The 23,747-nt window shown below is 46.4% G+C and overlaps 1 protein-coding gene across 1 annotated transcript in view; it reads left to right on the top strand.

Annotated features, from left to right (window-relative positions):
* Positions 1–522: 522 nt before the first annotated feature.
* Positions 523–23,747, top strand: part of LOC142803053 (uncharacterized) — a 29,188-nt gene continuing 5,963 nt past the window's right edge. Inside the window, exons 1-5 of the mRNA XM_075888162.1 lie at positions 523–707; positions 10,861–12,816; positions 13,479–13,725; positions 13,945–14,129; positions 14,504–14,608. Of these exons, the coding sequence (XP_075744277.1) occupies positions 523–707; positions 10,861–12,816; positions 13,479–13,725; positions 13,945–14,129; positions 14,504–14,608 (2,678 nt within the window). The remainder of the gene's footprint in view (positions 708–10,860; positions 12,817–13,478; positions 13,726–13,944; positions 14,130–14,503; positions 14,609–23,747) is intronic.

Raw genomic sequence — 23,747 nt, 5'->3', positions numbered from 1 at the left:
CTCCCATGATACATAGGTGGCCTTCAAATAAAAACTGAGTAATTCTAATAAGCTGCTGTTGTGAATTCCAGTACGCGTTTGAAACGCTGATGATCCTAACCTGTCTATGGATTCCTCTACACATTTAAGTAGTTGGTCATGCGGCAAAGAGTAATACAATCCTTAATATCCACAGACATTGCCTGGAGTCCTGTGTTAGTTCGTCCAATAACGTCAATAACAGCGTCAGAGTTCTTGATCAAAAAAGGATCGTCTATTGTTATGTGTTTTAGCTTTTCCTGCAAGAAAAGTGCTACAGACTTTTGCCAGGTCCCCCTTTCTGTTACAATGACCCGCAATGGGCAGTCAATTTTGTGAGTTTTCGCAGAAAAGAACAGGTCAAAGCTAAGCTAAGAATGGCTTCGGCAGGCTCGACTGTACCGTCAAGCCCTGTAACTACAAATCCTAGGGAACGAACGCACAGCAGTTAAACAGAAGAAGTGTCGTGAACTCTCAAGCCTCGTAGACCGAAACGTCGAGTTCATGTGGCGTCAGTCGCTCAGTTACCTGCGGGACATCACACCAAGGAAGTCTCCAGCTGCTAAGGACTGTGTGCATATTCTCGGGGATGCTTTTCTTCCCGACAACGTTAAGCACACCCTATGCCTCGGACCAAAGTACGCGGTGGCACCTTCAAGAACACCGTACGAGCTCCTCACTCTGGTCAGGCAAGTCGCCCGTCGTGCTCCTGACTCTGAATGTGATAGATGTGTTGCCCAAGGCGTGCAGGTGCTCTCGAGATGTAAGCCTTCGAACAAATTTGTCAATACAGGAAGCACTGTGGCGTACCTAAAGGCACATTCCTTGTCACTTCTGCCGGCTGACAAGTAAGGTGGTTTTGCGGTTCTTCCTCGTTCAATGTTTAAAGTGAAAGCTATGCATGCAATGCAGTCTCTTTTCAACGAGAATGATGAGATTGGTCTGGATAAGCTTAAGAAGCGTGCAAAAACTCTTACAGGGTCCCTGGAGTTTCAGAAGCTTTCGAAGGCGATAGATAGTTGCAAAAAGCTTAGCCTTGACCTGTTCTTTTCTGCGAAAACTCACAAAATTGACTTCCCATTGCGGGTCATTGTAACAGAAAGGGGACCTGGCAAAAGTCTGTAGCACTTTTCTTGCAGGAAAAGCTAAAACACATAACAATAGACGATCCTTTTTTGGTCAAGAACTCTGACGCTGTTATTGACATTATTGGACGAACTAACACAGGACTCCAGGCAATGTCTGTGGATATTAAGGATTGTATTACTCTTTGCCGCATGACCAACTACTTAAATGTGTAGAGGAATCCATAGACAGGTTAGGATCATCAGCGTTTCAAACGCGTACTGGAATTCACAACAGCAGCTTATTAGAATTACTCAGTTTGTATTTGAAGGCCACCTATGTATCATAGGAGGACAAAAACTACTTACAAAAAGTGAAATATGTATTGGTTCATGTTTGGCACCCATTCTTAGTGACATATTTCTAGCACATCGTGATCGTGTCTTGTCAAACAAGCTTGATGACTCTGTAGTTTTTAAAGTTTGCCGTTTTGTTGATGATTACTTAGTGTTGTTGAAATGCGATAGTCAAAACGTTCAGACCGTTTCCTCTGACGTGTTGACTGTTTTCCGAGAGTGCCTGAAACCACTAGTTTTAACCCATGAATCACCCACTGATAACAACCTGAAGTTTCTAGATTTGAAGCTTTTGTTAGACTCCCGACATGTTTGCTGGATGTATGAACCAAGGAGCGGCAAGCCTCTTCTGCCTTTCAGCTCAGCTCACTCTAAATTAGTCAAGCGGGGCATCGCTAACCTCTGCCTTGTCAATGCCTTAAAGAAGTCATGCCCCCACATGGTACACCACAGTTTTGCTCTACAAGTAGAGCGGCTTACCAAAGCTGGTTACCCCGCGCATGTTCTCGTTTCGGTGGCGGAAAAGCTGGTCACTGTCTTGAAGCGAGGCGACAAACCGGATAAGCGAAACAGTGTCAGAAAGAGCCGGCCTGTCGTACTGCCTTACGTGCACGACGTATCACACAGGCTAAAAAAGATTGCTCGAGACGCCAACGTTTTTGTGGTTTTTTCTGCCCCGGAAAAATTGCAGAGGCTTTGCAAACGGGTCAATGCACCTCGTGCAAATTCTGCCTTGTGCTCTGTCGCGCACAGGACACGCTACGTCCCATGCGCAGTTGGAGTCGTTTACTTGATTCTACTGACGTGTGGGTGCATCTATGTCGGGCAAACTGGCAGGTGCATAAATGACCGCCTCCGAGAACACCGAAACAAGTGAGTGAGTGAGTGAGAAAGGAAAGGCCGGGAGGTTAACCAGATATTGGCATCTGGTTTGCTACCCAGCGCTGGGGGTGGGGAAGTAGGGGCAAGAAAGAGGGGTTAGAGAGAGGGAAAAAAACGCACGCGCACTCATAAAAAACGAAAACACACACTGGAAGGGCGTCCCAGCTACAACCGTTCAGCAAGGCCGGTCAATCGCAAAAAGTTCAGCAGCGCTTTCAGGGCCCTCTTCTGTGAAGTCGCATCCTGACGATACTGCAGAATTTCCTGCTCCGACAGAGGCTGATCATCTAATTTGTTGAGTTCCCTGCGAAGGCATAGTCGCCACCTACTATACGCTATGCACTCACAAAGAACATGTTGAATGGTTTCCTCCTTGCCACAGTGGCCACAGGCTGCGGTGTCGGCCATCCCAATGCGGAAAGCGTAGGCGTTGGTAAATGCAACGCCCAACCACAGCCTACATAACAGGGTCTGGTCTGCTCGGCGAAGCCTCGACGGGACATGAAGACTTAGCGTAGGGTCAAGCGAGTACAGTCGGGCATGCTTGAAGTGCGGCTGATTCCATTGTGATGTGGTTTGCCGGCGAGCAAGTCTGCGGAGCTCTCGTGCAGCATCCGTCCTAGAAAGTGGTAGACGCAGTTTATGATTTTCTGTGTGGGCTGAGCGGGCAGCTTGATCGGCCCGTTCATTGCCGATGATTCCGCAGTGACTGGGCAACCACTGAAATGTAATTTGGTGCCCTTTCTCAGTCAGGTGGTGTATAATCTCTGCTATCTCTAGTACCAGCTGCTCGTGTGGTCCACGGCGTAAGGCTGATAGTAGAGAATGCAGTGCCGCCTTCGAGTCGCAGAAAATAGTCCACTTGCGCGTAGGCTGATCAACTACAAATTGCAACGCGGCACGAAGTGCTGCCAATTCTGCTGCCGTTGATGTTGTTGCGTGAGATGTTTTGAATTTAATTGTTGTGGCCAACCTTGGTATCACTACTGCTCCTGTAGAGCTGTCCGGCTGAACCGATCCGTCAGTGTAGATATGTGTGGAGTCTTGATATTTCTCATACAAGAGAAGTAGTGTGAGCTGTTTAAGAGCCGGTGACGACAAATTGGCCTTTTTCTCGACGCCAGGTATGTTAATATTAATTATTGGTTGAGCGAGGCACCATGGCGGAGTCACAGGTCTAGCGGCAGGAGAGAACGAAGTTGGGATCGACTCACCATGTGCGGTCACTGTTTTGCAGTAAGATGTGCATGGTCGGACCACTGGTAGAGAGGCTAGGTGATGTCGAGGGGTTCGAGCAAGGTGTCGTATATGTGTCCTCAGCACTTCCACATTAATGTGGGTCTTGATGAGGTTGTCCCTTGTGATGGCGATAGTCGCCGCTGTTGATGCACTTTGGCGCAAGCCTAAACATATCCGGAGTGCTTGAGCCTGGACACTTTGAAGCATTCGTATGCTTGTTTTACTTGCGTTGGTTAACACAGGTAGGCTGTACCGAAGGAATCCAAGGAAAAGAAACCTGTATAGTCGCAACATAGCAGTTGTGGACATTCCCCAGTTCTTTCCAGCGAAGAACTTGAACAAATGACAGATGCCTGTCAATCGCCTTTTCATGTATGATACATGTGAGGTCCATGAGAGGTCTCTGTCAATTATAACACCTAGGAACTTGTATGATCTGAGGTGACGTATTCTTTCGTTGTTTATCAGAACGCTGTAGTTATGCATTGGTTTGCGCGTAAACGCCACTAGTGCACATTTCTCAGAGGAAATTTCCAGACCTCGTTGACGGAGGTAAATAGCAACTTGAGTGGCAGCTCTCTGAATTCGCGCTCGCAGCTGCAGACGTGTTACTGCAGACGTCCAAACGCAGATGTCGTCCGCGTACATTGACAATCTGACAGTACTTGGCAGATGCTCATTTAGAGCTATTAGCGTCAGGTTGAATAGTACAGGGCTAAGTATGCCACCCTGGGGAACACCACGGTGGCTGTAGTGTAGCGAAGTGTCACCATCCTCGGTTCTCACGAAAAAGGATCGCTCAGAGAGATAGCTGCGTATCCACTGAAACATCCGATCACCCACTCCTACCTCCTTGAGAGCGGTGAGGACAGCTTCATGTGTGACGAAACAATGTGCACAATGTGGTACAAGGGCATCTTGGCATTCATTGCCGAGATTGTGGGTGCACCCCTCTCTTTGATCAGTGCTCCATATTGGCAAGGCACAGGGATCAGCTTACCCGAGAAATTATTGAAGCCGAAAAAATACACTTGCTAGGAGATAAATGTGTAAGCACATCATCGATTGCTTTATCACAGGCTGAACGTGATTACCTAGCTCGGCTTTGAGGCAATAGAGGACCTGTCACACGTGTTTTGTTACTGATGTGTAGATTAGGGTGCATTTTACCTTCATGCTCTGTTATCATCCTTTTTAGCAGTATATATTCTTGCCACTCTGTGAAATAAAGTTAGTTGGAAGTCAGTGCTCTTTCTGTCTACCCCGTCCTTTTTCCTTTGTTCGCGCGCTGAAACATCTTGCAAAGATGATATCTGTATCTGGAGTGCTTCAAGTTTGCGCTTCGTTACCAAACAACGCCTTCTAAAGGCTTTACAAAACGTCTCCGCGTATTTGGCTCCCCAGGGTATGCACTTTACTCCAGAAATGAGCACAGCCATCGCTTTCAGAAGCAAACAAAAAACGACCAAGTATCCGCTCCTTTTGGGTGACCGGCCACTGACCTATATTGGGTCTCGGCGATTTATTGAAATAGTCATCGACAGAAGTCTTTCCTGGTCTCCCCAGGTGAAGATACTTCGAGCGATAATAGCTGCAGGATCATAACTCTTCAAATTCAGTGAACAAAAAAACTTTAGAAGCCGCACGAAACAATAGCCTATGTATCTGTCTAGGCCTTCTGAAAAGCTCATCAGCCTCGGGAACTGTAGTGCAAGCAAGTTGTCTCCCACTGGATGTCATCTGCACTCAAGGAATATTGCGCACTTATTTCCACCATGTCTTACATGGGAAGAAGCAGTTTCTGTACCACGTACATCTCACCTACAGCAATTCAGCATTCGGTCAAGCTGTGCAAATGCAGCAACCCAGTGCTGTTAGACAGCCGAGGAAGTTAATACCTCAAAGATATCCTCCCTGGGGGCTTTCATCTCTTGATATTAAACCGTATGTACCAGGAATCAATGAAGCGAAGAGACGTATTGCACGAACCGCACTGTCACAGACTACTCTCTTCTACTCAGCCCAGCGTTACACTCAGCATTCTCATATTTATACTGACCCCTCAACTACTCAGGATATTTTGTCATATGGCCTCCATGTCCCCTCTACAGGACAAAGTTTACCTTATCAGCTACAATTGTAGCGGAACGCAGGACATCATCAACGACAACAGAACTTCATGGAATTAAAGCAGTCCCCTAGCTACATCCTGCGTCAAACTACGAACCGATGGGTTATCTTCACTGACTCCAAGGGAGCACTACAAGTACTGTTCAGCCTCATAAAGAAAACAAATTGTCACGCGATTTCATTCGATATAGCGTACTTGCCCCCCTTCTCTATTACCGCAGGTCACGTTATCATATTTCAATGGATACTGGCTCATTGCGGTATACTGGCCAATGAAAAAGCAGATGAAGCGGCATGCAAAGGACTTCAAGAGAAAAATTTCAGGCGAACTTACTTCACTAAATGAGATGCAGCCCAGCTGGCTAAAAGGCCTGCTTCCGAAGAAAAGAAGAGGCTCTGAAACTTTCCGACATATCATTATGCTTTCCTGCTCTCTATCGACCCGCATCTAAGAACTAGACTACCACCTCAAATCTCTCGACACCTGGAAACTCTCTACTATCGCATCCGCCTGAACAGTGCTTATGGAAACAACTTACTGTACCACTTCGGTCAAGTAGAAAGTTTATACTGCAATAACTGTGGCTCCGTAGAAACTGTAGAACTTATTTTGTTTGAGTGCCGAGCGTATGCCGATGAGCATGCGATCTATGAACACTGCATGCGTCGGTTAACCCAAAGAGCTTTATCGTTTGATTGTGTCTCGGGCCCTTTCCCCAGCTTCACGCAACAGAAGTATGCTATGAAATTTTATTCACGTATTTAGACAATATCGGTCAGCTAGGTAAACCTTAGTGGCACCTAGAAAACTCTTCATAAGTCATTCTGTCAACACACATCCCCGCACAAGAGAAAAAAAGTCTTTATATTGACTTTTTTTTCTTTTCATTTTAATTTTTAATAATTTTTTTCTCTCTCTCTTCTTATCTTTCAGTCCCCAATCCTTTTCCCCACGCAGAGTAGCAAGTCAGTGATATACACACGCCAGCTAAATTCTCTGCTTTACAATAATTGTAAAGAGCTCTCTCTCTCTCACTGTAAGCAGAACGAACGCAGCGGGAGTGACCGCAGTAACAACAACATGAGCGTTTCAAATTCTCACTTCTCAGTGTTGTCACATAATAATCCGGGTAACTTGGATCTGGGGAAGCTTTCGCCCCGCTTTCTACCCATGCCAAAGTACTATCTGTGAATAAAGTTTAACAAAGGGCGCTTTTGGGCTGGTAAACGAAAGCAGGGGATAGAAGAGACGAGAACAGAGTGCCTGTTCTCGTCTCTTCTATCCCCATCCTGTCGTTTGCGCTGTTAATCACTTTCTCTGTCTACTATCAAGGATCGCGAGTTGCGTTGTTTATTAACATGGTGTGAGAATCACGACATCTTGCAACTATCACAGATGGTGGCACCTGCATGCGGCATCCGTCGTAATTGTCGTTTGGGGGATGTCCACGTAGCCAACCCATGCCATCGTTATGTCGGCCTCACTTTGGCAGTTCGCTGATGCTTTATGTTGTGTCACTGGTAATTTTTACGACAGTTATTTTGAATTCGGTCGTGAACTACCAAGTCGGACAGCTACAGCGAGTCGTAGTAGCGATGATTTACTTTTTATTGTTTGCTCGCTCAGCTACAAGAATCACGAAATTCGTTAGATGCCGCTGTGCAGTCAAAGGTGAGGTTTCCTGCTTTGCACGATCACGGCCGCTCGATCTTTTCTGGCCGTGGCACAAGCAGTATTCACAAAGCTGTACGTGCATTTCTTCACACATCAGCAGCTAGACGATGTACCCAGCGTTGCAAACTTTTTCCCTTCAACATTACGCCGCACACGCGTTTCTCAACTCGCAGTCTGGGATATCAATGCCTCCTAGAAAAACTATGCCTGGAACGTGGCTCTCTCTTCAATTAAGAGCTTGCTGCCAGCATAAAATCTTGGAGGCCATGCCTCCTACCACGTGTTGCGACCGTCTGCCGCGTGGGACCACTCGCCTCCGCACCACTTTGTTACGTGACATTACCATACCGTTTTGTCACGTGACATCACAGCTGCTCGGAGGCAACTGTGAGAGCAATGCTGTGTTCGGAGGGGGCGACCGCCACAGGCGTTCGCCTCCGTACCAGAGGGGTAGGGTAAAATCCGAGGGTAGGGCGGGGTGGTGAGGGTAGGGCGGTGCGGCTCACGTTCCAGGCATAATTTTTCTAGGAGGCGTTGGGGATTTAATACATGCTAGAGTGAATGATCTTCTCAGAAAAGCCTTGAATGGTGGCTGTAGCCGAAAATACTACACAGTAGGGACCAGAGATACCGCCAGGTGCTGCCACTAAAGCCCCTTGAACTTTGTAAGGTAGCGACACTCTCCTCTTCCGCTCTCGTTTCTTCTCTGTCTTCTCTCCTTCGTACTCTCTTTCCGAACGTGGCGGCGCCTGCATTGCTCTTGCGTAGCAGACGCCCTTTCGCGACTAGAGCGGTCACTCGACAGACAGCGCGCTGAGAGCGTTCGCACCAGCCATTTAACTCACCCTAAAATTAACTTACGAGTGTAACGTTGGCCCATGACAGATCACACGCACGCGCAATGCGTACGTCTTATCCCGCCTTGATCGAGTCACTCACCGTCGCAGTGACCAGATGTTAACTTTGTGTGCATAAACCCTTAGTACGTATGTTTTTAAGCGTATGATGATTGCGGGAGTGCGTTAAACAGGGTAAAAGCTTGCTTTTGACGGGAGTTTCTCGAGCGGCACTTAGGTTTCGGCTGCGAAGTCTGTGTGGGGAAAAAGGCAAGACGAAGTAAACAGCAGTGAAAAAATGTGGCACATAGTGAAAAAAAGGAAAGCGTGTAGGGGTAGCGCTGAAATAAAAGGAACAGCAAGCAGCCAGGCTCGGAAGAACAGTCCCTGTAGTGGGTACGAGCCACAGCATATAGCAACGAGCAAGCAAGCAAACAGTTGCAGCCACGCAAGAACACGGCGTATGAGAGGCCATCCAGGTTGGTGAGGCCTACCCGGAAGAACTGCTGGGCAGCCTCTTGATGGGTCGCATTCTTGTGGATGCTTGCGTACCTGGCATCCCACTCCTGTCCAGTTCTTGCCGGCTTTTTGGACTTGTTGGCGTCACCCAGCTGCTAGTCATGATGTGCCACGTCGTGTCAATACACTAAGGTGCACATCACGCCACGCCGCCCCTTCCCTGTCGTCCACCGAATAATTCTACTGCTGGCCGGCTGTGCGACGGATGATTACGCCAATGTGAGCGAATAACTGTTGTGTCTAGAGACTGCGTATAGCGTACATGTACGGATCTCTGTGTCATTGTGTGCATTGTCACCAGAGATCAGTTCCTTTCGTTATTATAAGAAGATTTATCAGCCTCAACGTGTTCAGATTCATTCTTCACTGCATCGCACAAGACTTAAATTTAAGCGACGTTCCCTCAATCTATTCACTAGTCTGTGACCGCCTGCTGCTCAAGACCAACCAATGTGAATAACACATTGTTACGTGCATTTAATCACTCATCACGCACCTCCATGACCGTGATCATGCGAGACAGAAAGTGCGCCATGTGAAAAAACACTGGTAAACTCAAGCCTAACGTGTGTTGACAATGTGAGGCCAGAGAAAGAGTGCAGGAGAGGAAGAGGGCGCACATGTGCAATGGGGGAGCATTAAAAATCATGTTATTTTCCATCACCCATGTCACAAAGTTGCAATCAAACATGCGTTACAAGCCAAATATTATTTTAGGTCAAAACTGCCATGTACACCTCCAGGTATAGTGCCAAGGCAAAGGGTGGAATGGAGTTTGATGCCGAGCCCGGGGCCCCATAACACTGCCACGCGGGCTGCAGGTTGCCGACTTCTGGTCTACAAGATTCTGTGTGCAGACTGCAGTGCAAGTTGCATCAGCAAGAGACAGGCAACTTTCAGCAAAGACTCGAGCAGCACATGAATGATGTAAGGAAGAAAAATGTTTTATCGAACGCACTGACCGAACACACAGAGGCTACCCCACTAAATGCAGTGTCACAGGACAAAGACAACAGAAAAATGCCAAATTCCACTTCGCTTTATCTTCAACTACGACGATCCAGACAATGACATGCACTCTTGATAAAACGGCAACTTACTTTACAAGTGTCCACATTGCCTAGTTGATATCTTAAAAGATATATAATAGGACCATATGTACAGTAATTTTTCATTGTGAACAAGGCTCCAGTGTGGGACCGAAACGTCTTGTTTTATGTGAGCGTCGGTGGTCGATGTCTTTTTCAAGTATCAAAAGACCTGCTTTGAATTCTATATGCACAGTTATGATTCTGAGTACCTGGGGCCGCTCATCCATTTTTAAGACAGAGTTAACACTAGCTGGCGCTCATTGGTACGAATATTCATGCAGTAATGGTTTCGAATCAAAAATACACATTGCAGCGACCCATAAAACACGTTCAGTGTTGTTGACCAAAAGGGTAATGGCAGCCAAGGAAGTTAGGAAAAATAGGAATCCATCTCTGTAGTAAACGAATGCCTAGAACACTGGCCACCGGACTGCTATGCCTTTTCTGCTCAATTGAAAAACAGCAGCAGTGGCAATATAACTGAAAACCTCTAAGAAACTGGCTCTTCCATTCTATTTTTTCTTCCACTCACTTCGCCAGCTCTGGATTGTGCCATTCTCTCTTTGAGAGTTCGCGAACTAAGTAATTTTTCTAACCTTCTACCAAAGCTTAACTGTCAAAGTAAAATTCAAATTCTTTCAATGTTGTAAACCAAACTCTCCCTTTCGGCACCCGAGACGCATCACCCTAGGTGGTATAGCAAAGTGGGAGGAAGTGACGTACTGCCGCTATACAAATAGCAGCGATTGACTCGCTGGTCGCTTGAAGAAGAAGTAAAAACGCTGAAGAAGTTTTCGTAAGGCTGAGAAAAATTTATATTTACAGACTGTACAGAGTATAGTACATAGTTACAGACAAAAGTTATGAAAAAAAAGGAAAGCACTTTGGAAATTAACTGTCTGTAGGGTGACCCTGCTACGTCATGCAAGCGTGTCACCAATCATGTCATGACGTCATCGCCATCGCCGAGCACATAAAAGCGAGATACGCAAAAATAAACCTTGTTTGTTCTTGCTTGGTTACTGAGCCGTTCACTCGCGACGTAACAGTGGCGACGAGGCACGAATCGACGCGGTGGGAGGAGGCTTTGAAGCGAGGCTGCTGAAACAGGCAGCGATGGTGCCGGGACAGGCGCCTGCATTCACGGAAGAAGGAGGAGGCTGGTCCGCCTACAAGGTACGCTTGGAAGCATACTTTAAAGCACAGGAAATCACAGACGAGGCAAAACAACGAGCCCTGCTGGTGGCGGCTCTGTCCAATGGCGCCGTCAAAGTACTTCAGGGACGATGCCACCCCAAAAGCGTGATTGACCTCACCTACAGCGATGTCATTAAGCATCTCCAGAGCCACTACGAGCCGCAGGTCAACGAAACAGCAGCCAGCTACCGATTCTTCACGCGCACACAGGCAGAAGGTGAGCGAGTGCGGGATTTTGTAGCCGCCCTTCGCCGCATGGCCGGAGACTGCAATTTCGGCGACATGTTGCACCACATGCTGCGGAACCGCATTGTATGTGGTGTTCGAGACGACGACGTAAGACGTCTGTTGGTGACCCGCGGTTCCCTGACTTTGAAGGAAGCAGAAGACTTCGTAATGGCTGCTGAGGCCGCCGCGGAAAACGCGCAGAACATGCAGCCACTGCCCTCCCCGGTAGCCGACACAACGAATTTTGTCCGGCCGGGCCTCTCACGTTCGAAGTCGAAGAGAGCAAGTGGGCTATCTCGCGATGAGCATCGGCCTTGCACCCGCTGTGGTGCATCCTCGCACCGAGCGGATGATTGTCGTCATCTCCGAACAGTGTGCCATCGATGCCGGAAACGCGGCCACTTGGCACGAGTGTGTAGAGCGTCGGACGAAGACACTAATCGAAGGCAACAAGCGAACGCCCTTTCGCAAGACCCACAAGAGTGTTCGGATGACTGCGAAGCTTTATACACGCTGACTGTGCATCAAGTGACGGACAGTGCGCACGTAAAGCCTATTTTGCGCCATATAAGTTGGAACGGAGTGCCGCTCACGATGTTGGTAGACACGGGTTCGCCTGTGAGTGTTATTCCGCGGCCAGTGTTCGAGCGACACCGAGGCAAATGGCCACGTTTGCAAGCCACAACAATGAAGCTGTCGTGTTTCAAGGGCCCACTTCCTATCAACGGAAAATTGCAACTCAATGCGACCATGAGTGGCGCGACCATTCAGGCCGAACTTTTCGACATCGACTTTCCGGAACCGATGCTTTGCGGCCGTGACACTATCCGCAGCTTCAATACGGCATGCGTGCCGGTACTCACTGGAAACGAGGTGGCGTGTGTGCAGGCAGAAAATTCGGACAGAATGGTGGAAACCATGCTATCAAAGTACAGTGATGTCTTTGCTCCGGGGTTGGGTTTGCTTCGAGGGTCACCGGTACACCTGACCGTCAAAGAAGGCACAAGACCCCGATTTTGTAAGGCGCGGACGGTGCCGTATGCGCTCAAACAAATGGTATCAGCAGAGTTAGATCGGCTGGTAAACGAAGGTGTGTTATCACCGGTAACATCGGCCGAATGGGCCACACCCGTGGTGCCCGTAGTCAAGAAAGATGGACAGGTGCGATTATGCGGCGACTTCCGGCTTACGGTGAACGCAGCTACCACAATGGAGCAATATCCGCTGCCGCGGGTTGACGAAATCTTTGCGAACCTCAACGGCGGAGAAGTTTTCAGCACATTGGACTTGAGGAACGCCTATAATCAGCTGCCTCTTGACGAGGACTCGAAGGGGCTAGTCGTTTTTAACACGCACAAGGGTCTCTACTGTTTCAACAGGCTGCCGTTCGGAGTGTCGTCAGCGCCAGCAATCTTCCAGCGGCACATTGAGGCCGTGCTCAGCGGGATCCCCGGCGTGCAGGTATATCTGGACGACATAATTGTATCGGAAAAGGCAAACGACTGCAGGATCCTGGAGCAAGTGCTACAGCGCCTGAGGGAACACGGTCTGCGCCTACGACGGGAGAAATGGACGTTCAGGCAAGAGCAAGTCACTTTTCTCAGACACTGAATCGACAGACACGGCCTACGCCCCAAAAGCGACAACATCACGGCACTGCTCGACGCCCCCCAGCCTACTTCGGTAAGAGAACTGAAAGCTTTTTTAGGTTTGTTAAATTATTACGGCAAGTTTTTGTCCAATGTGTCGACCTTACTAGCGCCCTTATACGCATTGTTGGCAAAGGGCGTAAAATGGGTCTGGGGCAGACAACAGCAGAATGCTTTCGAGGCAGCCAAACAAGCAGTGAAGAATGCAAAACTTTTGGTGCATTTTGACCCAAGCAAGCCCATTAGCCTACAGTGCGACGCGTCAGCAGTAGGCCTGGGAGCAGTGTTGTCGCATCGAGTCGGAGGAATTGACTACCCTATCGAATTCAGGTCACGAACATTAACAAAAGCCGAGAAAAATTATTCCCAGTTGGAAAAGGAGGCCCTCGTATTTGGCGTGACCAGGTTCAGAGACTATCTGTATGGGACCCACTTCGAACTAGTAACCGACCACAAACCATTAACCGGATTGTTCAGTCCAGACAAGGGAATTCCGCCGATGGCCGCTGCCCGCATTCAGCGTTGGGCCCTGCTGTTGGGTAGATATCGGTACAGCCTAACCTATGGTAAAGGATGTGAAAACGTAAACGCAGATGCCTTCAGCCGACTCCCTATTCCTCGGGGCAGCCCGATAACGTAAAAGACGACGCTCGCGAGTATGTATTATACGCTGAAGCTGTGAACGCGGCATCCATCAGTGCCAAAGAGTTGGCGGTTCTAACCATCCGTGATGCTATGTTACAGGAGGTGCGAAAGTGGATCCTGCAGGGCTGGCCGCAGTACCTGACAGAGTCCGAGGAGCGATTCCAGCCGTTCTTCCAGAAAAAGGATGAGCGGACGGTGAATCAGGACCTCATTTATTGGGGACATAGAATAGTAGTGCCATCAGCGGCTGCTGGGAGTCTTTTGAAGCTCCTACATGAAGCACATCCAGGGATGGCGGCAATGAAAAATCTTGCTCGAACCATTTTTTGGTATCCAGGGCTGGATGTCGACATCGAAAGGATGGTACGCGAATGTGAGAGGTGTGCTCAAACCAGTGCAATGCCTCCTGCACAGGTTCCGGCGCCATGGCCAGAAACGGGCCGGAAATGTTCTCGAGTGCACATCGACTACGCAGGCCCCGTCGAAGGACACATGCTACTGGTGGTCGTAGATGCTGAAACAAAGTGGCTGGAGGCCATATCAAGGCGGAGTACGACATCAGAAGCCACCGTGGGAGCGTTGAGGCCCACATTTGCCAGGTTCGGACTGCCACATACACTTGTTTCAGATAATGGGCCACAGTTCGTCTCAGCCGAGTTTCAGAAGTTCGTAAGAATGAACGGGATCAACCACGTGATGACGGCGCCTTACCACCCGCAGTAAAATGGCCTGGCGGAACGCGCTGTTCGCACGATCAAAAAAGGCCTTCGAAAAAGCCAAGGGGGTGGCACATTCATTAAACTTCTCAGTCAGTTTTTATGCCGATACCGACGGACACCGGTAAAGGCTGGGAAGACTCCGTCCGAACTACTGCTGGGTTATCAGCTACGGACCAGGCTAGACTGTTGCCTCCCAAGTGCAGGCGGGGAAACGTGTCTTGAAGAGCGCTCCTACACCATGCCGTTCTGTGCAGGACAGCCGGTGTGGCTGAGAAGTTTCCACAGCTGGTCAAAATGGTTGCCGGGAGTGGTCACCAGTACCCAAGGGGCTCGAATGGCGACTGTGTCTACGCCGGACGGCGAGTAACATCGTCATGCGAACCAACTGCGGCTGCGCACGCCGAAGGACTCGAACACGACGCAGCCAGGGGGCGCTACAACATTCACCGCCACCGCTAACGAAACCTCGCCGATGCCAGCCGGCATGGCTGACCCCACGCCGGCGGGGTCGCCGCCCTCTAGGCAACCTGAGGCACCGCCGCCGCTTCGCCGGTCCAACAGGCTACGGCGACCACCTCAACGGTTCAACTGGTAAAAGGGGGAGATGTGCCACGTCATGCAAGCGTGTCGCCAATCATCTCATGACGTCATCGCCATCGCCGAGCACATAAAAGCGAGACACGCAAAAATAAACCTTGTTTGTTTTTGCTTGGTTACTGAGCCGTTCACTCGCGACGTAACAGACCCTATGAGATACGGCAGAGCAGATGGTGCCTAACACCTTAAGCCCGGTTCAGAACGTATGGCAGAACACCAAGGCCGCTTCTCATTCCCTCAATGCTCCGCCCTTACACAACTCTTGGCGAATCGTCGCCTGTTTCACGTGTGATAGGAAACTACATTTAGAAAATAAAAAAAAAACTCGTTACAGGGATGCCACTTTTGTGCACATGTGAGGGCTCATGCCATTTCCCCAAATAACAATAAAATACAAATTAAATAAAGCTAAACAAAAGTCATACAGGCAAAGGCAAACTCAGCGAGCGTACAACTATCTAAACTTACAGCTATGCGTAGTGGGATTTGCCGCCATAATAAAGACATCCCTGGTAACACGTCAACTTATTGCCGATGAGACAGAAATCCGTTTGTCCCCTGTGCGCTGTCAGTGGAACCGGTTGCTCTCCGCGCGCGGTTCTACGTACGAGCTCATTTTAAAGAATTAGAGCGGAAATAGCGGAAGGCATGTCAATGCGACAGATTTCATTGAAGATGCAGTCTGGGCACCCGTTTACCCTGACGTAAGCCACGTTTTCGCGTGTCGCACGCCCACCTGCTTTCGAGAGCTACCAGAAGCAAGCCTGACAGTGACGAATGGTCGCAGGCGATCCCGCCATTTTGCAATGCACGCGGGGTGCAGCAGGCACTTCGCAGGGTAATGTGCGGGCACTGCAGTGTCTGTGTGGTCAGGGCTGATCCGATTGTATACTTTGACTGAGTGCCGTCAAAGCAAGGCTGTATGCCGGAGCGAATGCAGCGCAACGGCTGACGTGCCTCTCCCAGCTTACAGCACAAAATAAATAAAACGAAAACTGCCATGCAACCACATCTTATCGCGGTCCCACAGTCACCCTTTTACTCAAAACTTTACTGACACCTTTGCTCCACCATCGTGCTCTAGTGGTTATGGCATTCAACTGCTACACCGAAGGTCACGGCCGGGGCGGTGCATCTTCAATGGAAGTGAAATGTTGGAGGCCTGTGTGCTCAGGTTTCGGTGCATGTTAAAGAACTCCAGAATCCCAGGTGATCGAAATTTTCAGAGCCCTCCGCTAGGACGTCTCTCATGAACATATGGGAGTTTTCGGACGAGAAACCACAGATATTATTATTAACTGTTAACTGACACCTTTAATTGTCACTCTGCATTCTGTTGCAACTGCCCTTTGCGTCTCCCATAATTACGGCTTCTATGAACGTGGTCGGGACATGTGGTATGGGAGGTGGTGTTTGTGTGAAAGAGATGCATTGCAACAGACACAAGAGTAGGGACGCTCTCCTGTGTGAGCGCGGATGTGTTTCACAAGGCTTGTTCAATACAAAAAAGATGCATTGCAGTGCACATAGTAAAACAGACGCTCTTTTGTGGGGTTGCGGATGTTCATAATGAACATCCGCAACCACACAAAACGTGGGATTCAACCACATTTCGGGCAGCAGTGGCAGCAGACGGTTCAGCGGAGCACGGTCCTAACTGTCTTCTTGCCCATGCGCAGAAACCCCGCAAAGTGGACGTCATCCGCGCATCCATACCAGCCTGCATTGCCCCGGGAATGACCAACTGAAACCAAGGAAAGTTGGTACTATCCGCATATCCACCACAGCGCTGCGTGGGCACTTGACGGACCAGCTGGTGATACGCCCCCCCGCCCTTTATATACTCGGTCGCAACGTGGGACTCAACCACATTTCGGGCAGCAGTGGCAGCAGACGGTTCAGCGGAGCACGGTCCTAACTGTCTTCTTGCCCATGCGCAGGTTGGTTAGTTTTGGTACGTTATTTATCGCTTGCAACTGCTCCTGCTGCTACTGCTGTCCTCGAGTTTTGTATTTTGTGACTAGACAAGTGCTGCAATGAGTGACGTATGTGAATCCTGTAAACAATACTTTTCTGAAGATGAGGATGTCATAACATGTGCAGAATGCCGGCAATGCTATCACATCGGAGAATGTATCGGAATAAGTGAACGTACCTACAAAAAGAAAGGGAAAGAGGCAAAGAAAGCCTTAAAATGTCAGACTTGCCGTGTGCCTTCATCTAGGAACACTCAGATGAATAATAACGCTGATCAATCAGCTTTAACGGAAGCCTTGAGCCAGCAACTTGCGGAAATTAACAAATGCTTGGCGCACTTGACAACTAAGGTCGATGACCTTACAGAATTAAAGCAAACAGTCACCAGCATTGAACAATCCATTCAGCACATGTCAGATACGCATGATAAGCTTCTTGAAATCAGCGCAAGGCACGATAGAGACATAGAAAGCCTCCGCAACAGAGTACAAGCTGTGGAACAAAATTTTGACGAAAAAGAAATTCGCAAGCTAAACCTAGAACTAAATGACCTTCAGCAATATAGTCGCCGCCAGAATCTGGAAATTCATGGCATGCCGTTTATTGAAAAAGAGGATACCCTGTCACGAGTTAACGACCTTGCGAAGAGGCTTGACCTGCAGACACTATCTGACTGTGACGTTGAAAGCATGCATCGCTTGCCACCCCGTAAAGGGAAACCCCCAGTTATACTGATAAGATTCGCTCGAGTGAGCTTGAAGGCAGCATGGCTTGCTAAACGTGCCGAACTAAGAGAAAAAAACAGTAATATTCAGCTATTTGATAACTTAACTCCTGCAAATAAGAAGCTCCTTTGGATGGCAAGGACTAGAGCCACCGAGATGAACTATCGATTCACTTGGTCTTCACAGGGAAAGATTTTTGTCAGAAAGAATTCAGAAGCACGCGCAATCCGAATTGCATCTGAAGATGATCTAAACAAGATTGTTTAAACACTTACTGTACCTATCGCCTTTTATGGCTTTTTTCTGTTTTGATGATCAAGTCGATGCATTACAATGCTGTCTCTTTCAAGAATTTGATTAAGGACTCGAACTTTCTTTCTGAACGTGGTCTTTCCCTTTATCAAATTAATGCACAGAGTATGAGGAACAAGGGTGAGGAAATTGAAAGCGAATTAGTACACCTCAACTATGACTTTGATATCATGGCCTTCTCGGAGACATGGTTCTCTTCACAGTCAGACGTGATCAGTTTGGGAAATTACAATATGGAATCAGTATTCAGAACTGGAAAACGCGGTGGCGGTGTATCTTTGTATATCAAACAAAATTTGCCCTATGAGGCGTGGCCCGACTATTGTGTTGTGTGTAGTGATTTCGAAGCAGTTACTGTGATACACAACAAGGTTGTAATAGTACTGATCTACCGCCCCCCGGATGGTAATACTGACTCACTTCTTGAGTTTTTAGAGAAGCTTCAACATCATGCTAATTCTAATCGATGGTTCATGATATCATTTGGTGATTTTAATATAGATATATCAAAAGATGGTCCTATTAAGCTAAAACTAATGGAGTTAATGTTGTCTCATGGCTGCGAAAACATCATTAGCACTCCTACCAGAATAACAAGCACATCAGAAACGATCATTGATCTCTGTTTCACTAATTTATCCCCTGACAGTGCATTAGCCGGAGTATTCAGCTCTGGTATAAGTGACCACTTACCTTTTTTTGCACTATTAACAATGCCAGAACTGCAGAATTCTCCAAAATACATGCGTAGAGATATAAACGATCCAAATATTCTCCGTTTTCGCTCTCTAATGTTTACTGCAATTGGGATAACCTGTACCGAGAACCTGATCCATCTAAGGCATACAACCTGTTTATGTCAAAAATGGTTAGTAACTACAATACTGCTTTTCCGTACGTTGTTGTAAAGAAACACAAGAGAGCAAGAAAGGAGTGGATTACGCCGGCACTTCTTAAGCGGATAAATGAAAAAAACAAACTTTTCCAGCACTTTTTGAAAACAAAAGAACAAACTGACCTCATTGAGTTTAAAAATTTTAGAAACAAAGTAAACAAAGACCTCAAGAAGGCGAAAATAGATTTCTATGCCTACAAGTTTTCTACAGTGATTAACAACTCAAAAATGGTTTGGAGCTCGGTTAATAAATTGATAGGAAGAAAACAAGCCACTGTCCCTAGCTATATACAGATAAACGATATTCACTTCAGTGGCAAGGCACTGGCAGACAAATTTAACCTTCATTTCCTTGAGGCAGGATCCTCAAGTAATATAACACAAGCGACTGACCTTAAACCGGCTGAATGCTATATTGAAAGCTCTTCCACTAATTCTTTGTTTTTATTACCCGTTACCGAGGAGGAAGTAGCCACTGTCATATGCTCACTAAAGAACAGCTCACCAGGAGAAGATGGCATTTCCGCAGCACCTATCAAGGCAGTTGCTGATTTGATTGTCGCCCCATTCACTTACATATGCAACAGACTCTTCTTGACGGGAATTTTTCCATGTGCCATGAAAATAGCTCGCGTAACAATAATTTTTAAAGGAGGTGATAAAAATGAACTTCAAAATTATCGCCCAATCTCTATTCTGCCGCTTTTCTCTAAGGTCGCGGAACGCCTGATATATAAGAGGGTATTTTCTTTTATAGCAAACAGAAATGTCATTTGTGAAGAACAGTGTGGATTCCAACCAGGTAGATCAACTCAGTCTGCTTTACTCCGTATTAAGGACAGCCTACTTCATAACTTTGAAAAAAAATTTTACACTGTGGGAATATTTCTCGATTTCCGTAAGGCTTTTGACTCGATAAAGCACGATATATTAATTAGGAAACTTCAACTGTATGGAATACGCGGGATTGCGCTTGATCTAATGAAAAGCTATCTTTGGGCCAGGAAACAATATGTACAGCTCCACAATTATAAATCTGATTTGGGCGTAATTAAGTATGGGGTTCCCCAAGGATCGATACTTGGTCCTCTACTTTTTATACTTTATATCAATGACATAGTAAACATTCAGTTCACACCAAACATAGTCATGTACGCCGACGATACCAATGCCTTCTTTTCTGGTTTAGATCTTCGCGATATTGAAATAACTGCAAATTCTTGGTTGGATAAACTAAAATCATGGCTTACAGTCAATCAGCTAGAACTAAACATAAAAAAAACTAAATTTATGCTCTTCAAACAAAAAAATAGGCCTGTAGATTATGCTATCTCTCTGATTTTTAATGGAGAAAATATTGCGCAGGTAAATAAAATTCAGTTTCTGGGTGTGTGTTTTCAAAGTGACCTTAGTTGGTCCCACCATGTGGACAACCTGCGAATAAAAATATCAAGATCGATCGGTCTAATTCGACGCTTACAGCATCTCCCTCCAGGGAGAGTTAAACGGCAGCTTTACTTTTCTTTTATCTACTCGCAAATCATTTATTGCATTTTAGTCTGGGGTACGTGTAACAAAACAAATACAGAAAGTATAATTCTTCTTCAAAAACGCGCACTAGGTTTGATAAGTACCTCGGTCCCCACTAATATGTCTCTTTTTTATATGTATAATGTACTCCCGTTCCCAGAGTGCTATAGGATGCAACTAGCCATGTTAATCTTCAAAAAAATTAAAGATAATTTCCAGATTTTTTCTGATGTGTACTTAAGCAGAGATCTTACGTATAATCTGCGTACTGTTGCGTTGGTCGGGCCAATGTGCCGGACTAACTATGGTGTACAATCAATTAATAACCAAATCATTCTACTGTGCAACAGGATTCCTGAAATAATTGAATACGCTAAGGAGGCTAAAAACATAACACAATTTAAGAAGCGAATTTACAATGTAATAAACAGAACACAAGTCTACAGTGTATGTGAAGGAAATATGTAATGTATGTAATATTTATAGTATTCACTGTTTTTCAACTTGTATTGTATTTCAAAATATGTTATGGCGTTTTGTACTGTCCTGCTCTACCTGCCCGAGGTGCCTCACGAAGAGGGGCCAAGTCAGGAGACACACTCTCCTTTTGCCCCCTTCGTGGGCATTTCTGCGGAAATGTCCGAATAAAATAAAATGAAATGAAATGAAATGAAGTTCTCTTGCCGCAAAAAAATGCACTGTAGTGAACACAAGAGAAGGGACGTTCTGTGGATGAGGACGCATGTGTTGAGCGAGGTAGTGTTATTAAATTGCAATGAAACGCTATTTTGCGTGAGTTCGGAGGTGCTTCTTGAGGTGATATTTCCTCAAAAAAGATACATTGCAGTGGACACAAGAAAAGGGGTGCTCTCCAGTGTGAATGCGTGTATGCCCAATAAGGTAGCTTTTAGTCATAAACGATGCATTGCAGTGGGCGCAGGTAAAGGGACGCTCTCCTGTGTGAGTGCGGATGTGTTCCACAAGGTAGGATTTGTGCCTAAAGAATGCATTGCAGTGGACACAGCAGAAAGAGCGCTCTCCTGTGTGAATGAGTATGTGCTCATTGAGTTTGCGTTTATACATAAACGATTCATTGCAGTGGAGACAGGAAAAGGGACGCTCTCCTGTGTGAATGCGAATGTGCTCCACGAGGCAATATTTGCGCGTAAAAGATGCATTGCAGTGGACACAGCAAAACGGACTTCTCTCCTATGTGAGAACGCATGTGCACAGTGAGGTAGCTTTTAGCTGCAAACGATGCACTGCAGTGTACACAGGAATATGGACGCTCTCCTGTGTGACTGCGGCGGTGTTTCACGAGGTGGGCTTTGTGCATAAAAGATGCATTGCAGTGGTCACAACAGAAAGGTCGCTCTTCTGTGTGAGAGCGCATATGCGCAGTGAGGTTGGCTTTCTTCATGAATGATGCATTGCAGTGGTCACAATGAAACGGACGCTTTCCTGTGTGAGTAAGCATGTGGTCACTGAGAGTACTTTCCTGGGAAAAGTCTGCATTACAGTGGCCATAGAAAGAGGGGCACCATTGTTTGCATTGTTTGTGTGCGAGCACGTGCAATTCAAACTTGATATTGTGAGTGAATGCACCTGGACACAGGTGACCCTGCAAGAAGGGCTTGCTATTATGGTTCTGAACGTGTATGTTCGTAGCTGACTTGTCCAGGGTCACATAGGTGCACTGTTGGCAGGAATGCAGTCGACCTCATACAAATGCGAATGGAGAAGACTGCTTCAGAGGTGCAGATGACAAGATTGCTGTAAAAAATCGAAATAAAACAAAAGCTATTCAAATTGTGTGTTGAACGCTGCATAAAACTGGTGTGAAGCAGATTATCACGTTGCCTCACTAGAATCAAAGCTCCTCTTACAACCACAGCACCCCAATCCAACACATTTCAGGAAAATTGCAACTTTGGTGCCGATGAATACTATACGAGGTGCACAAAAAAATAAATCTGTTTTATATGACATTCCGATGCCGTATAAAAAGTGTGCTTTTGATGGTGTTCAAATGAACACTAACACATGATATTACTTATTATGATTTATTTTGCATAGAATTATCCATAGGCACACCATGCACATCTAAATGCCTCATTATGAAAAAATAAATAGAAAGTTTCATAAGAATTGAACTTGATAGTATAAAAAGTGAAGAAAATGAGAGCGCTTACATAGGCATAATGTTTTTTTATAGTTAGAACAAGGAACCTAATGTTTATCACAATACCAAAAGTTTATTTACATTACTGCAAATTTTACAGAATTTCCACTATGTTTCCATACTGCTTTAATGAAGATCATCATGATGACAGGGAATACAATGACACACATGCAACAGATGTTAAAGCCACTTGCATGATCATTTATGAATAAATATTTATATATTGCTAATTACAATGTTAAAGTTCTACTACTGAGCACTGCGGCAAATTTATCTGCAGAACTCTTTTCTCCGCAGGAATATATATGTAGCAACAAGACAATGCATTATTAAATACATAGTCTGAACTTGTGCTTTGTAAGCAATGCCGAATTTGTGGAAATTGATGATTAAAACCTAAAGGTGACAATGAAATTCTTTGGTTCTTACAAGATACAAAAGACTAAATGTGCAAGAAGAGCTCTTTAATTTCATGTTTCAATACATAAAATCCAATGTAGCGGCCTCTACATGGCCACATCACTGTCGTAAGTTCCCAAAGTATAAGGTTGTAACTCAGGGGTAAGTTATTGAAAAAAATTTCTGAGTGGCATGTTGCAATGCTCTCCTGACAATATTCAAAGCATGCAATTTTTTATAACTAATTAGGAGGCAAGAAGGACACATTCGCAATAACACAAAGGGCATTTTAAAGCCAGCACAAACAACAGAGCACACTCAACCCTGCTTATACCCTTGGTTAAATATTCAATGAATTACAATATTTAGTACAGAGAACATCTTCGACAGATATCTGTCTGAATGCATGAACTTTCATACTAGTAACATAAACTCTCCAGTAAAGTTAGACTCCAAAAATAATACTTAAAGGCTGTGAACTGACCCGACATTTCGGGACCAATTCGGTGCCTTCTTCAGGGCTGACAGCTCCGTCGGCTCTGAATTTCACAATTTTTCTTCGCGGTGTCACCCTCTCCATTGTCCTTTTTTTCACCGTTGTTGCTGAGGGGTTTTTTCAGATGGTACTGCAGACTGGGTAAGGTTCCGGTTGAGCGGTTAACACTTCTAGGTATTGTTTAGATGTGCCAGGACTCTAAGAACTGTCTTTTGGTGTGGCTAATCGCAGTGTCGCTGACCCGGGCACCGTCAAAAGTAATGCAATGGTCAATCTTTTCGCGGTGTTCACGGAGGGCATTTTGTGTGGCATTGAGGTTATGCACGTTGTTTGATGTTGTCGTATCCTTTAAGGGAAGCTTTTGTCTCACCGATGTAGGTGTTGG

The sequence above is a fragment of the Rhipicephalus microplus genome, chromosome 3 (genome assembly GCF_043290135.1).
Source record: "Rhipicephalus microplus isolate Deutch F79 chromosome 3, USDA_Rmic, whole genome shotgun sequence".
NCBI lineage: Eukaryota > Metazoa > Arthropoda > Arachnida > Ixodida > Ixodidae > Rhipicephalus > Rhipicephalus microplus.
The sequence above is the reverse complement of the archived record's forward strand: the minus strand, read 5'-3'. Positions and strand labels throughout refer to the sequence as shown.